The sequence below is a fragment of the Dromiciops gliroides genome, chromosome 1 (assembly GCF_019393635.1).
Source record: "Dromiciops gliroides isolate mDroGli1 chromosome 1, mDroGli1.pri, whole genome shotgun sequence".
Classification (NCBI taxonomy): domain Eukaryota; kingdom Metazoa; phylum Chordata; class Mammalia; order Microbiotheria; family Microbiotheriidae; genus Dromiciops; species Dromiciops gliroides.
In genome coordinates, this window is record NC_057861.1 from 550,305,324 (window position 1) to 550,322,974 (window position 17,651).

General features: G+C 36.6%; 1 protein-coding gene across 1 annotated transcript in view; it reads right to left on the reverse strand.

Moving 5' to 3' along the window:
• The window catches only part of SHOC1 (shortage in chiasmata 1), a 123,400-nt gene that overhangs the window by 74,160 nt on the left and 31,589 nt on the right, over positions 1-17,651 (reverse strand). Inside the window, exons 5-8 of the mRNA XM_043998679.1 lie at positions 17,181-17,346; positions 15,379-15,463; positions 12,605-12,758; positions 11,396-11,497 (exon numbers count right to left, since the gene is read on the reverse strand). Coding sequence (XP_043854614.1) covers positions 11,396-11,497; positions 12,605-12,758; positions 15,379-15,463; positions 17,181-17,346 — 507 coding nt within the window. The remainder of the gene's footprint in view (positions 1-11,395; positions 11,498-12,604; positions 12,759-15,378; positions 15,464-17,180; positions 17,347-17,651) is intronic.

The window sequence follows — 17,651 nt, forward strand, 5'->3', positions numbered from 1 at the left end:
ACCATATCCACCCCCACTGGAGTCTTGAGATGGGATTAAGGCCCTCCACCACCCTGGTTTCCCTCTTCTGGACATTTCTCCAATTTAACTGATGTGCTTGCCACAGCTCCTAAAATGGAGCAGATGACATGTGACAAGGGCAAAGTACAGTGAGACTACCATCTACCATTTCTGGAAACCATACCCCTTTTAAATGCAGTCCAAGAGTGCATCACCTTTCTTAGCTGCCACATCACACTACTAATATATTGAGCTTGCCATGCACTTAAACTTCCAAATCTTTTTCAGAACAACTGTTGTCTATCCACGACTCTCCCATCTTATACTTATGAAGTTGTTGTTGTTGTTTTGGTACCCAAGTGTGTGACCTTAAATTATCTCTACTGAATTTCATTATATTAGTTTCAGCCTAACTTTCTACCTGAGGTGTCTCTAAGTGCTCTAGCCTGTCAAGATCTTTTTGGATACTGACCCTGGCATGCAGAATGTTAACTGCCCTTCCTGGCTTGGTGCTATCTGTCCAAAGGGGCATGCATTCTACTAGGTGGATACAACATGCACACAGATGAATACATATGGGGTTTATACAAACATAAATATGCAGAAAAGCCTTTGGAAAGATGGACGTCTAAGCTGAATAACACTGAGAGGATTTAGGGGCTCCAAGAGGAGATGGCAGAGAGGAAGGAGCCTTCCAAGCAGAAGGGAGCATCTTAAAGGCAAAGAAGTGGAAGCTGGAATGTTATGTGTGGAACCACAAAAAGGCCAGTTTGGCTGGTGTACACACCATGCTCTACAGAGCATGGTAAGGGAAACAAGGATAGGCTAAAGTCAGATTGTGAAGGCTTTAAGATGTCAAGCAGAGGAGTTTGTATTGTATAGTAAGGGCAATGGGGAGCCCCCAAAGCCTCCTGAACAAAGGACTGACATTGTCAAACCTGTGCTTTTTATTATTGTGGTAGCCGGGTGGATGATGGATTGGAGGCAGGGAGATTTATAAGAGAGCTACTGATGTTATTCAGGCAAGAAGTGGTGAAGGTTTAACCTAGAGTGGTTGTAGAAATGTGAAATGTGGTTATTAATACCCACTATCTTGGGGAGATTCAGAGGCTCTCCCATTTTTAAAAATTTCTCAGTCCCTTTTTTCTGGAGGACATTACTGAATGAGATTGCATTAACTCTCCTCATCATGGTCAGACCCCACCCAACCATGCAAGGAATTTAATGTAGGGTAGAGAAGTTCCTTGTGTTCTACTCAATCTGGATGGAGAGAGATCCTTTTGTCTAGACAGCAGGGCTTCCCCACAAAGAGTATATATTCTTTGAATTGATACCCTAGGAGCAGCTAGGTGGCACAGTGGATAGAGCAACGGCCCTGGAGTCAGGAGTAACTGAGTTCAAATCCAGCCTCAGACACTTAACACGTACTAGCTGTGTGACCCTGGGCAAGTCACTTAACCCCAATTGCCTCACTAAAAGATAATGAAATAAACAAACAAACAAACTAATAAATAAATAAATAAATAAATAAATAAATTGATACCCTAAAGCTATAGGTGGTTTGGTATAGCGCTTCATTTTAATATAGCCAACCTCCAATTATGTTAACCACTTAGATTTGATTGCTGTTTGATGAACCACCTACTGTTGTAAAGGGTATATGAACTGTGAGTCTGCTGCCATGATTGTCTTTAGTCTGAGAGAGACAGCCAAATGACCATGCTTTTATTAATAACCTGCTGGCCTTATTAATAAAATTATTAAATTACCCAGAAACTATGTCTCTCCAATTTTGAACTGTCACAATGAATAGAGAGAAAAGGATAAATGGGAGAAATAATGAGGAGATAGAATTAACAAGACTTGGCAAATGACTGGCTGTGGGAAGATCATAGAGAATGAACCTCAGAATCATAGACTTAGAGCTAGAGGTCAGATACAATATCCTTATTTTATAGGAAACTGAGGTTGAGAGAGTTAAATAACTGTCCCATGGTTATACAGCTATTAAGTATATGAGGCAGGATTTGAACTCATGTCTTTCTGACTGCAAGCCCAGTCTTCTATCTACCGTGCAATCTAGCAGTTGACTTTTAGGTTGTGAACTTTGGTGCCTAGGAGAATGTTGATACTCTTGATAGAAATAGGAAAGTTATGAAGAGGGTTCAATTTATAATTCTTTAAATATGCCACTCCTTGGCTTCAAGGAAACTAAGCTCAAGTCTCATTTTCTGCAGGAAGCCTTTTCTGGTACTGTAGCTGATGCCTTCCCCTCTCAGATTGTTTCTATCTGTCCTGAACATCTTGTATGTACCTAGTCATATAATAATAGCCACATTTATATATTCCTTCCTATGGGCCAGGCACTGGGCTAAGTGCTTTACACACATTATCTCATTTGATCTTCACGACAACTTTGGCAGGGAGGGGCTATGATTATCCTCATTTTACAGATGGGGAAACTGAGGTCCAAAGAAATGAATCACTTGGCCAGGAGCAGAGAGCAATAAATGGCAGAGCATGCATTCAAACACAAGCTCTACTCTTACATCTGGGGCTTTTCCCACTATACTGAACTGATAAAAACACTATGATGGTTTCCATTTAAACAAAAAGCCCTATTAGTGAGAATGTCATTTCCATTTCTATGAAAATTTCCTTCCTTTCAGTTATGACTTGGGAAAATGTTATTTTTCAGTAACACAGGTCATGTGCTTTTAAATATTTTTAAGCATAGTGTACAAGTCTCTGAAGAACTAATGGAAGATTGCCTATCTAAATCAAAAAGGGAGGTGAACTTGTGTAGAGAAGCTGTTGTAGAGGATGTACACTGGCAAATATGGCAACTCTGCATGACATTTGGGAAGGCAAGTCTAAGATGGATGTGAAATTCAGTCATAGGCCACTGTATCTTAATGGTTTAAGAATCCGTTGGTGGGGGAATAAAAGTTTTCATAATCCACAGAGCACGGGGTCATGTCTTTGTATCTCTCACTTGTGACTGTTCTGGTGCCTTGCACACAGTACATAATACTGGGTTTGCTGACTGATATTGGAGTATAGGGTATTTTATAAAATATCATATTATTAATACTTTCTGAAGCAAAAGAAAAAATTCTTAGGAACTCAGAAGAGTAAATAAAAATAATTTTTAAAAAGGATTGTTCTTATGATAATGACCTTAATTCTTAATCTATTGGTTGTATCTTCAAAATTTGCATGGGAGGTAAAAATAAAAAAAAACACAATTGAATGATTTAAAATATTCAGATTATTTGACTCTTGCCATAAAATACTTGGATGTTGAATAGAAATTTCACTTTTCTGCTAAATATTTTACTTTATATTTGGCAGACTTGTATTCCCTATGAGACTCTAAGTTCTGTGGAGGCAAAGTCCATTACATCTTCAGGGACAGCAGAGATACACCTGGGAAAGTGGACAATCTCTGATTTATAAACCTGTGATCCCCAAATGACCTGCATATATGAAGTTCTGCTTCCACATATATTATGCTGCTTGATCCTATTGGTCCCTCTCCCCTGGCATATACACCCTCATCCCCATCCACTGAAACAACTGAGTCCAAGAGAAGTCAAATGATTTGTGTAAGTGCCCAACAATGCTTATAGACTTAGAGTGTCTCTTAGTCCTGTGCTTTTCACATTGCCTTCCCTACAGTATGGCTTAAATAGGCTTGCATGGGCTACCCTAAGAAACTAACTGTTAACTTATTTACAACATTTCTATTGGAAAAATTCCAAGTTCCAAAAAACAGACTTCTAAATGAAGTTTTGGCACATAACTCATTACTTGTGTTGGGGGCTGTTTGTATATGTAAACTTGCCAACAAAATCCTTTTGGTCCATTATAAAGTATTTAGACATATGTCCTAGATTAATGCTGTCTAGCATTTTTTGTGCTTGTATTTTTCCATAACTGGATGCACTTTTCCTATAGCAGCTAGGCATTTGCAAATAGGCATTTCTTACCTGCAAGTAAAAGAGAGTCCAGGGAACTTCGATAGTTTTCTGACCACAGTTCCACCCTGCATTTTTTAGTGTAATTTTCAGCTGGAATAAATCTACTGAAAAATATTTATATTAAGAAATTTAATTTAAAAACTTTAGGACATCTAGAATTTTCTTTCTTTTTTGTATTAAAAAAAGCATAGCTGAAAAAGCAGATTTTCTAAGGTCAAAATGGGTACATGATTTACACATAAAGGATGATACCATCAAACAAATTAAGAGAGTATGGAATCATTTATCTGTCAGATTTATGGGCAGAGGAAGAATTTAGGACCAAAGAAGATAGAGAGAGTAAAATAAAGTGTAAAATAGGTAATTTTGATTGTATAAAATTAAAAAGCTTTTGCACAAACAAAACTAATGCAACCAAGATTATAAGGAAAGTAGAAAACTGGGAAAGAATTTTTGAAACAAATATCTCTGATAAAGGTCTCATTTCTCAAATATATAGAGAACCAAATCAAATTTAGAAAAATAAAAGTCAATCCCCAATCGGTAAATGGTCAAAGGATATGAACAGGCAGTTTTCAGACAAAGAAATAAAAGCTACCTATAATCATATGAAAAAATGCTCTAGATCACTATTGATCAGAGAAATGCAAATTAAAACTACTCTGAGGTATCACACCTCACACCTATCAGAGTGGCAAATATAACAAAAATGGACAATACTGGATGTTGGAGAGGATGTGGGAAAGCTGGGATGCTAATCCACTGTTGGTGGAGCTGTGAAAAGATCCAACCACTCTGGAGAGCAATTTGGAACTATGCCCAAAGGGCTATAGAACTGTGTATACCCTTTGATCCAGCAATATCATTGCAAAGACATCCCCAAAAAGAGAAAAGGACCTATTTGTACAAAAATATTTATAGCAGCTCTTTTTGTGGTGGCTAAGAATTGGAAATCAAAGGAATGCCCATCAATTGGGGAATGGCTAAAAAAACTGTGGTATATGATGGTGATGGAATATTATTGTACTATAAGAAATGACAAGCAGGATGACTTCAGAAAGGCCTGGAAAGACTTGTATGAATTGCTGTATAGTGAAGTGAGCAGAACCAAGAGAACACTGTGCACAGAGACAGCAGCAATATTGTTTGATGAAGAACTGTGAATGACTTGACTATTCACAACAATACAATGATCCAAGACAATCTCAAAGGACTATTGATGAAACATACTATCCGCTTCCAAGGAAAGAACTAATATTGATGGAACAGACTGAAGCATGCTATCTTTCATTTTCTTTCATTTTTTTCTTTTAATCAAGTTTTCTTGTACAAAATGACAAATATGGTAATGTTTTACATAGTCATACATGCATAACCTATGTCTGCTGCCTCAGGGATGGGGGAGGGGAGGGAGGGAAGGAGGGATAAAAATTGGAACCCCAAACTATAAATAAAAATGTTTATTATAAAAAAAAGAAAAAGCAGATTTTCTGAGCCCTCTTTTAACTTTGGAAAAGGAGAATACCAATCCCATTTTACAAATATAAAAACTAAGCAAAAAAGGACATTTTCAAACTCATGTAGCCAAGATGCTGACAGTCTCAGTCCCTCAGTAATCTTCATGAGTGATGGTGTTAAGAGAGGGCAAAATGACAGAAAGAATGTTTGAATCTTTATTCTCCACGGCATTTATGGAATGTCAACTTAGCTTAATTTTAGGCATTTCTAGTTGAGCTAAAAGTTCAGAGATTGGGTCAGATATGATTCCAGTGAATCTGACTGATGCTAATGTAGTTTAACTTAATCAACAACAGTTGAATTGAAAGTTCAAGGCCAGGGCCAGATATGGTTCCAGGTTTGAAAGATGTTAGCATATCTAATTATCCTGTGTAATACAGAAAATCTGGACATTTTCTGGCAAAAGGAGGCAACCAAGTTTTTAAATCTGATTACATTTTTTTCTGATGCTGAATACCTGGAGATTCTGGATTGTAGAAGCAAATATATAAATGGCTGAAAGGAATAACAAAAGGAGCTGAACTTGCATAGAGAAGCTGTTGTGGAGGACCTACTCAGGCAAATATGTCAACTCTGAATGACATTTTGGGAAAGCAGGTCTAAAATGGATGTGCAATTCAGTCATAGGCCAAAATATCTTAATGGTTTAAGAATCCATTGGTAGGGGAATAAAAATTTTCATAATCCAGAGGACATGGGGTCATGTCTTTGTATCTCTCACTATGATTGTCCAGCTGCCTTGCACAGAATAGATAATAGATACTTGGTTTGTTGATTGATAGTGGGGTATAGGGATTTCATAAAAGAAGAAATTAGTCTCAGATAATGTATAACATATAAAGTGTATCATACAATTAATCAGTGAACAAGTATTTATTAAGAGTCTTTCAAAGGCAGCTAGGTGGCGCAATGGATAGAGCACTGACCCTAGATTCAAGAGGACCTGAGTTCAAATCCAGCCTCAGACACTTGAAACACTTACTAGCTGTGTGACCCTGGGCAAGTCACTTAACCCCAACTGTCTCACCAAAAAAAAAAAAAAAAGAGTCAGTTACTGTTCTAGGAACTGAGGATACAAAGACAAAAATGAAAAGCTGCTGTTCTCAAGGTTTACACTCTATCAGGGGAAACAATGTGTACACATAAGTATATAGGAAATAGAAAATAAATACATGGTAATTCTGGAGAAGAGGCACTAGAAGCCGGGGTTGGGGATCAGGAAAATGTTATGTAAGAGGTGGTAGTGAATTGAATTTTGAAGGAAACTAGACATTCTAAGATATAGAGGTGAAAAGAGAATTGCATTCCAGTCTCGGGTAAAGGCATAGAGATGAGAGATGGACTACCCTGTGTGAGGAACCTGTCAAGATAATGAACGTGATAGATGAGATTTGGCAGATACTCAGGAGCCCACCTGAGTGGCAACCACGAAGGGGTCCACAGGCTTCCTCTGACTGTTAAAGGGTCCAAACTGTGTAATTTAAAATTCTAAATGTGGGTCCTAATCTGTTCCCCCAGTTTTTGGGGAAACTGACTAAAATCACTGATAAAACGAGTTTAGGTTTTTAAGGGTTTATTGAAAGATAGTAAAAGAAGAGAAAGATTGAGAACAGAATTCCTACAACCTGGCAATCCTATCTTTCCTCAACTCCTCTGTCTAGTCCTCTGCCACCCCCATGGTGAAGTCAGGAACCCAAAAAAGAGAGCACTCTCTGCGCAGGCTCTCCTTCCTCCTTCCTGTCCCCTCCCAGAAATGGGAGGTTCTTCAAGCTGGTTGGTTGACTGGGCTGGAAGTTCAAAGTTTTTTTTTAGATTCTGAGAACCATGCTTTCTTAAGTACTCTCAAGTACCAGCCAGATGTGCTTAGAATCTAGTCAACTAGTAATCCAGTCAAATCAGCCAGTAATCCACTCAGGTGGGCTTCTGAGTATCTGCCAAATCTCATCTATCACATTCCATTATCTTGGCAAATCACAAGGTAGCCAGTTTGACTGGACCAAAGAGGATACGAAGGAGAATAATGTGTATAAGGCTGGAAAAACAAGTTACAGCCAAATTGTATAAGGCTTTAAATGTCAGGCAAGAGTTAGGCTATGAAAGGTAGAAAAGATATAGGGAAACAGTCTGAGGAGTAGTAGGTCAAATGAAGGTTTTTAAGGATGGAGAAGACCTGGGAATATTTATAGGCATTAGGGAGTTAACCTATAAATAAATTTATGGAAAGATATAGACTAGGATTGCAAAGGATGAGATGACATGAATGAATTACAATTTGTGTTGACAGAAGTGCTCACATGTATGAGATTATTTATACACATATCTTTATTAAGTGCTCATCCATTATCAGGAAAAGATAATTTTGTATGCTAATGATTTGTACTGATAGATGTGCCTCTAATCTAGCTATTATAAGATGCATGGTCAGAACAGGCTATGTGTTCATGCAACTTATGATGCAAAGAATCACAGAAAAGCAATTCTAGATTCAAACTGTTGTTGTTCAGTCATTTTCAGCTGTGTCTGACTTCATGATCCCATTTGGGGTTTTCTTGTTTGTGATCCTAAAAGCAACAGGAAGCAACTGGAGATTACTGAGAAGGGAAGTGAGACATGGTCACACTTGTGCTTTAGGAATGTCACTTTGTAGCTGTGTGGAGGATGGACTAAAGAGGGGGAAGAGTCTTAAGACAAGGGAGACCCATTAGGAGGCTATTGTAATAGACAAGGGCTTGAAATAGGGTGATAGTTGTTCATATGAAAAAATGGGATAGATATGGATAATATAGGGATGAAATTTGACACTACAGAGAAGGAAGGTTGGAAGCAGGAATTATTACCCTATAAAAATCTTCAGAGCTGCTTCTCAGGGCATTTATATAGGTCTATTTTCTGTTAGGTCAGAGAATTAAGTTTATTTATCCCTTAAGGCAAATCAGCATTCTCAAACTGATGGTCCCAGTGTAGAGTTATGTTAAGGGTTAAAATTCTAGCTAGTCCATCTAAAATATCCAATGAGTGGTCACCAATAAATTATAAGCTTTAGCAAGAGTTAGACTTTTAAGCGTTTATTAAGGAGAATAAGAATTTGGTAAAGAGAGAGAGAAAGGCCTAGATTCCTATCTATTAAAGGGAGAGCGCATTTCTAGCTCCCTTCTCTGCTGGAGTCCTCAGGAAAAAGCGTGAGACCGAGTGCCAGTCTCTTCCTTCCTCCTCCCACTCGCCCGCATCACTTCCTGACGCCAAAGAAAAGACTCCTGGTCTTGCCCTCAAAGACCTTCGCTTCATGGGCAGAACTCTTCTACAGTAAGTCTCCAGCAGGTGGCGTCATTCCAATCGTTACAGTTAGAAAAACTGGGACTCTAGAAGGCTAAATGAGTTGTCCAGTGTTGTACATGAGTAGCCTACCCAGAACTGTTCTTACATGCATTTTTGTTACTGGTTATTTCTAACTATCTGTGCAAATAAAGGTAGATATCAATTTCAGAAGGAAAGTAGACTTAAAACATTTTCTAGAGTATAGTACTCTATTTACAGAAGAATGGGGAAAAACATCTTTTTCCTTCCACATAGGCTAAAAGAACCAGATAGCTTTCTTTAAAACATGGGAAAATTTGGTTCCCCACAAAATATATTTAAAACTTAGCATTTTTGGATATCCAATTTTTACTTACATATCACAAACAGGAGAAATTTGATATGTTTGAAGTCCGGCGTGTCTCAGATTTACTGGGGAATGTTGGGTTATTAGATGTGGAGGAGTTAAAGGCATTTCTAACTCCCCTGAAAGACATAGACTGTGAAAAACTAAAACCAGGGGAAAAAAAGTCACAATGTGAATATGAAACTCAATGGATTTAATTATTATTATGAATTTCCCCCAATAATTATTTTATTCATATTATCTTGGACAAATGTGCTTTCACAAATACCAACTGATAACTTGATCTAAAAGCTAGCATGAATTAAACATGAAATGAAACTGACCAGATATATACAAAAGAAGCTTATGCTAGAGATAAAACAATTTTGAAGAAACTTTGGGGTTCAATTTCAGTATGGTATAATGGAAAGAGGGCTAGACTTGGAGTCAGGAAAGACAGAGCTTGATTTCACCGTTATTTACTAGGTGATCATAGGCAAGTCACTTAACCTCTGTGAACCTTAGTTTCTTCATCTCTAAAATGGATACCTCTCTACTTATGTCTACCTTGCATCATCAATCAAATAAAATGATGAGTACAAAATCCCTTGTAAACCTTAAAGTACTATATAAATGTTAGCTATAACCATCGTTGTCATCATCATATCTCAAAGTCAGGAAGGTCTCAAAACAATGGAAAAGATTATGGATGGCAGCAGTGGCAAAAAGATAACTGAAAAGACATCAGCAACTACCTACTCATAGAACTACTTCATCATCTCTATGAAATTTTGTCTGTTCGTTTGTTTGTTTTTTGCAAGGCAATGAGGGTTAAGTGACTTGGCCCAGTCACACAGCTAGTGTCAAGTGTCTGAGGCTGGATTTGAACTCAGGTGCTCCTGAATCCAGGGCTGGTGCACCACCTAGCTGCCCCTCTATGAAATTTTTAAAGAGCAGATTAAAGAAATCAGCAAGAATGGATTTTTTTCCCCTAAGAGTTTGGCTATGAAAGGAAAAAAGGATATAGGGAAACAGTCTGAGGAGTAGTAGGTCAAATGAAGGTTTTTAAGGATGGAGAAGACCTGGGAATATTTATAGGCATTAGGGAGTTAACCTATAAATAAATTTATGGAAAGATATAGACTAGGATCGCAAAGGATGAGATGACATGAATGAATTACAATTTGTGTTGATAGAAGTGCTCACATGTATGAGATTATTTATACATATATCTTTATTAAGTGCTCATCCATTATCAGGAAAAGATAATTTTGTATGCCAATGATTGTACTGATAGATGTAGACTCTAGTCTACATATTATATGATACATGGTCAGAACAGGCTATGTGTTCATGCAACCTGTGATGCAAAGAATCACAGAAAAGCAATTCTAGATTCAAACTGTTGTTGTTCAGTCATTTTCAGTTGTGTCTGACTTCATGATCCCATGTGAGGTTTTTTTGGCAAAGATATTGGAGTGATTTGCCATTTCCTTCTCCAGCTCATTTGACAGATGAGGAAACTGAGACAAACAGGGTTAAGTGATTTGCTGAGGGCCACAGAGCTAGTAAGTGTCTGAGGCCAGATTTGAACTCAGGAAGATGAGTCTTCAGTTTTCCTAACTCCAGGCCCAGCACTTTATCCACTGTGCCACCTAACTGCGCCCAATAACAGGCCCATCCCAATACTAAACGTATGGAAGCTTTAATCTCCTCTATTTTTTCCAAACAGGAGAAAGTTGACCCTCCTTAGGTAGTCTGGTAGACCCCCTCATAGGGGGCTCATTTTGTTGGTGCCAGACTAAGCATGGACATTTACCTTACTGGCTATTGCTCTACTACAGCTTAGAGTCCCCAAACTCAAGTTATCCACAAACATCAGCATCCCCTAATAGCAGAGATTATAGATATATACCACTACACCCAATTTATAATTTTCTTAAATATTTGCACTATAATATTGATCTGTTACTGGTATTTAGGATGAAAAAAATTTGCTGGTTCTTTCAATTTCCTTATTTCATTTTTTAGTCTCTATAACTTTTCTTCCTCTAGTCAGTCTGAATTTGGGTCAGTTAGAGTGACTGGTAAGAAGCAAAAATAATTTAAAAAGGAAATGACTTAAAATCAAACTAACTTGAAGACTAACCAAAGATTGAATATATGCAAATTCAATGTTGCTCTCCTATCTCATAGGCTTAATGACCTTTGGGAAAAACTTAGGGAGGTCATTGATTTAATTCAGTAATTCTACCTGGTTCACTGATTTCTAGTTCACATTGGTCTTGGCTGGTATAAATCCTCTCTGTGGGGCAGTATCTTGTTATAATTTCATTGTTATACTTGGTAGGAAGAGCTGAAAAAGAAAGGGATAAGCTTTATTAATTACAAAAGCCTAGAATATAGATTTTGACAGCAAGGTGAGAGATTCTTTGAAGCAGTATATCCAGGAAGTTAACAGAGGGAAAGTTTTTGAAGTTTTGTGTCATTTTAAAGATACATTAGGTATATATGCTTTTCTTTCTTTTTTTTTTTTTTTTGGTGAGGCAATTGGGGTTAAGTGACTTGCCTGGGGTCACACAGCTAGTAAGTGTTAAGTGTTTGAGGCCGGATTTGAACTCAGGTTCTCCTGACTCCAGGGCCGGTGCTTTATACACTGTGCCACCTAGCTGCCCCTGTATATATGCCTTTGAATGGAATGAAATCACAGTATTACCACTTCTAGTAAATCAATATATTTATACTAATGAGGTGGAGAGGAACAAATAATACAAACTGATAGGATGATTCCAAATCATTTATATTTGTCACGGGAGTGCCATACATATAGATGACCTCATGTTCATCTAATTCAGCCTAGCTATCAGTGACCAGGTACTTAATCTAAACTCTACTATGAAGATAAGCAATTCTAGATCACTATAACTAATCATTAAAATGGAGGTTCTTAATCTGGGGTCCACAGACCTTTTCCAGTCCACGGATAGGTTTTGGAGGTCCATTAACTTGAATGGGAAAAAATTACATTTTTATTTTCCCTAACCTCTAACTGAAATTTAACCTTTCCCTCAATTGTTTAAAAGCATTTTTCTGGGAAGGGATACATAGGATTCTCCAGACTGCCAAAGGGGTACAATGACACAAAAAAAAGTTAAGAACCCCTGATTTAAAATATGTATCCACAGAGTTGAATGTATATTCTTTTATGATGTATGACTATGAACATTTTGAATTGGCTAGGATAATGTTTAAAAAAGTTCTGAGTTTGACCTTTAAATAATACCAGTTATCCACAGAAGTGAAAACTAAAAGAAAGTGAGAAATAACTTATCACAGAAATATGTACTTCTGAGATTTGGATGTGTGTTCTATAAGAGACATGATAAAATATGTGGGTTCAAAGAAAAATTTTAACAGCAAATTGTTAAGTTTTTTACCATAACATTAAAAATTTAATTCTTACCTCTTTCAAAGAGTTTTTCATTTTCAAATGTATGACTGATTATTTCTGGAGTTAATTTTAGGGACTTCTTAAGTTCCGAGGATGTTACTTTATCTGTTCTTTCTTGGAGGCTGACAGGTTTCAATAATTCATGTTCAACTGGCAAAATCAATTGCTAAAAAATTATAATGGTAATTCTTAGAGATAACTATATAATTTCTGAGTTTAAATATTTGCTATAAATATTTTTGAATATTTCTCAACATTTGAGAATTTTTAAGAAGTGACAGTATTTTCAAAAACAAACACTCCCTTTAAAGTATGTGGGGCCAGGCAGACCTAAACACACACACAGCTAACCTTCAACTTATTCATCTGAAGCTTCCTCTATCTCTGGTCCCTATCACCAGGGTCAGCTCACTGGAGAAAATGAGTACTGGGGAAAGGGAGGAAGGAGGGCACATCTGAGAGACTAAGATCTGATCTCCATTCTGTGGAATGGATTCTATTCCCACTGCAAGGAGATCAGCCCCCTGAAAAGACTGAAGACATATAACCTGGAGATGCTGTAAAAGGCAGTAAATAAATGAATGATTTTTTTATGCTGGAAATTTTCAACACACAAAATGAAGTCTTAAGTTCATTCTGAACATGTTGAAATTGAACAAGCTCATTTATAAATGAGCTCCTAAGAAAAAATCCCCGAGATCAAATGGGTTTACAAGTGAATTCTACCAAACATTTAAGTAAGAATTCCAATACTATATGAACTATTTGAAAAATAGGCAAAGAGGGAGTCCTACCAAATTACTTTTGACACAAATATGATTTTGATTCTGAAACCAGGGAGAGCAAAAACAGGGAATGAAAACCAAAGGCCAATTGTCCTAATAAATATTGATGCAAAAATTTTTAATGAAATACTAGCAAGGAGATTGAGGAAGCTAGGTGGCACAGTAGATAGAGTGATGGACCTGGAGTCAGGAAGACCTGACTTTGAATCTGGCCTCATTCAATTACTAGCTGTGTGACCCTGGGCAAATTATTTAACCCCTTCTGCCTCAGCTCCTCATCGGTAAAATGAGTGGGAAAAGGAAATAACAAATAGTGTCTTTGCCAAGAAAACCCCAAATGGGGTCACAGAGAGTTGGACATGACTGAAAACAATTCAACAACAATAATAGCAGCAATAAGTTTATAACGATATATCACAAAGATCATATACTATGACCAGATAGGATTTATGCCAGGAATGCAGCGCTGGTTCAGTGTTAGGAAAACAATAAGCATAATTGACCATATCAATAAAAACAAAAATCATGTTTTTATATTAATAAATGCAGAAAAAGCTTTTGACAAGATACAAGATCTATTCCTATTAAAAATGCTAGAGGGCAGCTAGGTGGTACAGTGGATAAAGCATCAGCCCTGGATTCAGGAGGACCTGAGTTCAAATCCAGCCTCAGACCCTTGACACTAACTGTGTGACCCTGGGCAAGCCACTTAACCCTCATTGCCCCAACAAAACAAAAAACAAAAACAGACAAAAAAACACTAGAAAGCACAAGAATAAATGAAGCCTTTCTTAAAATGATAATCTATCTAAAACCTATTTCAGAAGAAATCACTATGTTGAAAACATGTGAGTTAGAAATGCAAGTAGATTTTTACCTTTTAAAGTACTTTTGCTTTTTAATTGGGTCTAGTTTTTTTTTAAAGGCTCAAATGCAATAAAACCACTTTCTCCTTCAGTACCTAATAATCTTTGAAAATCAATTTTAAGAGAAAACTTATTTTGTACTTTCTTGAACTACAAGCTGCAAATAATAGACTGCTTTGTAAAAGTTTAGCCTTTAATGTGATAAAAAGTGTTTCTCTTCCCTGCCCCTCAAGCTGATGAGCCACTGGCAGTCCTAAGACCCTTTGGGAAACCATTGTTCATATGACTTCTGTTACGTGAATAAATCTCTAACCTTCACTCTCGTCTTTATCTTATACCCTCCAATTTTCTCCATGGTATTTCCACTAGACAATAACAACTGACATTTACAGAGCATTTTAAGAATTGTAAAGTACTTTACACACAATATTTCATTTGTTCCTCTTGACAGCTGTGAGGAGTAATTTTTTTTTTAAAGCAGTCTTGGGATTTTAGTAGCAAAGAGTTCCCAGTAATGGAACTCCTTCTACCAACACAGATCAGCCTCCTGCTCTGCAATTTAAGACTTAGTTTCCAGGGGCACTGAGAGGTTAAGTAATTCATCTAGGGTCACACAGTACATCTATGTCAGATAGAACACCTTGGCCTTGTGGGTTCTGAGGCTACCTTTGTAGCCGCTAAGCCATGTGGCCTCTTCTGAGAGAGATGCTATAGGGAATGTTATCTTGATTTTGTAAGTGAGGAAACTGGGGCTTTCAGATTTTAAGGGACTTACCCAAAGTCACACACCTAGTAAAAAGTGGAGAGGGGATATGAAACCAGTTCTTGAATTTAGTTCTAGGGCTTTCTCCACTTATGCCATACTGCTTCTTACTTAAAACCTTAAACGGATGAAATTGGTCAAGATTAGGGAGGTGTACTGAATCCCCAGAATCATTCCTTTGTAATTTCTCCATCGTTATCAATGGCATAACTCTCCCACATTCAACCCATTGCCAAATATTTTTTGTTTCACGATCATATATAGCATGCTACAGACATAACATTTATAGAAATTTGTTCTACCATTTTTATAAATACATTACTAAATAAGAGTTATTAAAACATTACTAGGACCAAACTTTAACAACAATACCTTTTCATCTTTAAATAGCTCCTTAATTATATAAAACTCTTCTTTCTCATGGACTTCCAAATTGCTTTGAAAAGGAGCATATTCCCTGAAAAGAAAAAAGAAAAAGGGAAATTGGCACATTATTATTGTTAATCCCTCAAATTCCATTTTAAATAGACATCTTAAGTCAATTCTTTGTTCTGATTACCGATCATCAATCCTGAGTTGTCCTGTTTTATTTGTATATGTATACATGTATTTATATATACATATATGCATATGTGTTATTAAACACATATATATAATAAACACACATATGTATGTATATATGTATGTGTATATATCCGTATATATGTGTGTGTGTGTGTATATATATATGGTTTACTGCCTATGTGAGGAATTCTTGTGCCCCCAAACTATAGGGGCCATGTTAGGGAAACTTTAGTTGCCTGCAGATTTCCTTATATAGAAGAATCATATTACTTGACAATACATATTGCTATATAATCTGGGGAAACCCAGATCTTTTAAAGAGCCATGCCCAAATTGTCTTCTTGCACATATAACTCTTTTTTTTTTTTTTTTGGCTGGGCAATGAGGGTTAAGTGACTTGCCCAGGGTCACAAAGCTAGTAAGTGTCAAGTGTCTGAGGCTGGATTTAAACTTAGTTCCTCTTGAATCCAGGGCCGGTGCTCTATCCACTGTGCCACCTAGCTGCCCCCGCACATATAACTCTTATAAATATCAGATCTCCTAATATTTATGAGCATTTCTTACATTTAAGCAAAACAGGAGGAAATAGAGTAAAAATGAATTTTGGAGAATGATTTTCATTTTATTCATTCACTGACTTTCCACTGACTTCAAAGCGCTGCCTAAATTCTAACAAGAGGTTTTTTGTTTCTTTGAACATTTTGAGAGGAGAACAAAATACTAAGCACTGTTATGCTTAGTGAGGATTCGAAATTCTTTGTGTTTTTTTTTTTAAATTCCTGGAGGGATGTCTTGGGGTTACTCTGATGTAGGTTAGAAGTATTTCTTTAACTGCAGTCTCCCCAGAATGCCACCTAGTCAAAACTTTATATAGAAAATCTATCCTCTAACAATATTATGGTGATACAGAAGTGACTGAGCTAAAAAGATTTGCTTTTAGATGCCTCATAAAAAGCTGTAACTTGGGCACTAACATTTTTCTCATGTTTTTGATTCTCAAAATGTAAATACATATTATTATTAAGAGCTTGTTTTCAGCCACATATCTGTAATGAAATAATTATTTCACATTATGCAGAATTTAAAATTAAATATGGCATCATTTTTACTAAATGAATCACAAATCTAGGCCTTATAGGCATGGCAACGTGAATTACCTTAAACCTAAACACTCATAAAAACACCAGTTTTAAGTTATTCTGGTATTTTGGATTTATACAGGAACTATTTCAACTAAAATTAAATGGAGAATGGAGATATCTTTTTTTTTTTCTTTTTGTTTTTTTTGTGTGCCCAGGGTCACACAGCTAGTAAGTGTTAAGTGTCTGAGGCTGGATTTGAACTCAGGTACTCCTGACTCCAGGGCTGGTGCTCTATCCACTGCGCCACCTAGCCGCCCCCGATATCTTTCTTTCACCTCAATTTCAGTTAAGTCTTTGAACTGATATTTATATACTGGAAAGGCTGTGGAGACACTGAATTGAAACCAAACAAATCCCATGATGATTAAAATTGAATTAATGGCACAGAGACATTAAAACTGAGAACATGGAAAGAACATTTCCCCCTATTAAATATAGTAACAATACCAGTGACCAGTGATTAAGTACCTGAAATGATCAGCTTCTATGAGGATTTGTTGTTCTTTGAAATCTAAACAAGGATCTTTTAATAAAAACACTTTTAGTCTACTCAGAAGGGTATACAAAGTAGGTAGTTGTTTTTTATACTCCATCAAACTATCTATAAAAATCATTTCATCATCAATAAATAAATCTGGAAAAAATAAGAATAAGAAGAAATCAGAAAGGAATAAAAAGCAGTTACCATAAACACTAATACAAGCATATTTTAACATTTTCAAACTTTTTTGCACTTCAAGGTATTATTCGGTTCATTGAAGAACAATTTCCTTGACAGAAGAATCTTTCTCACGCCCTTAAATTCCTTAAAAAAATGATTATACCCACAGAGTCCTGGGTAATTTTGTGAAATGAACCTTCTTTTCTAGCTTTTTATACTCCTATTCTTTCAGGGGTTTCTATCTTCCTGAATCTTCATTTGGGCACTTATTGTCTTCA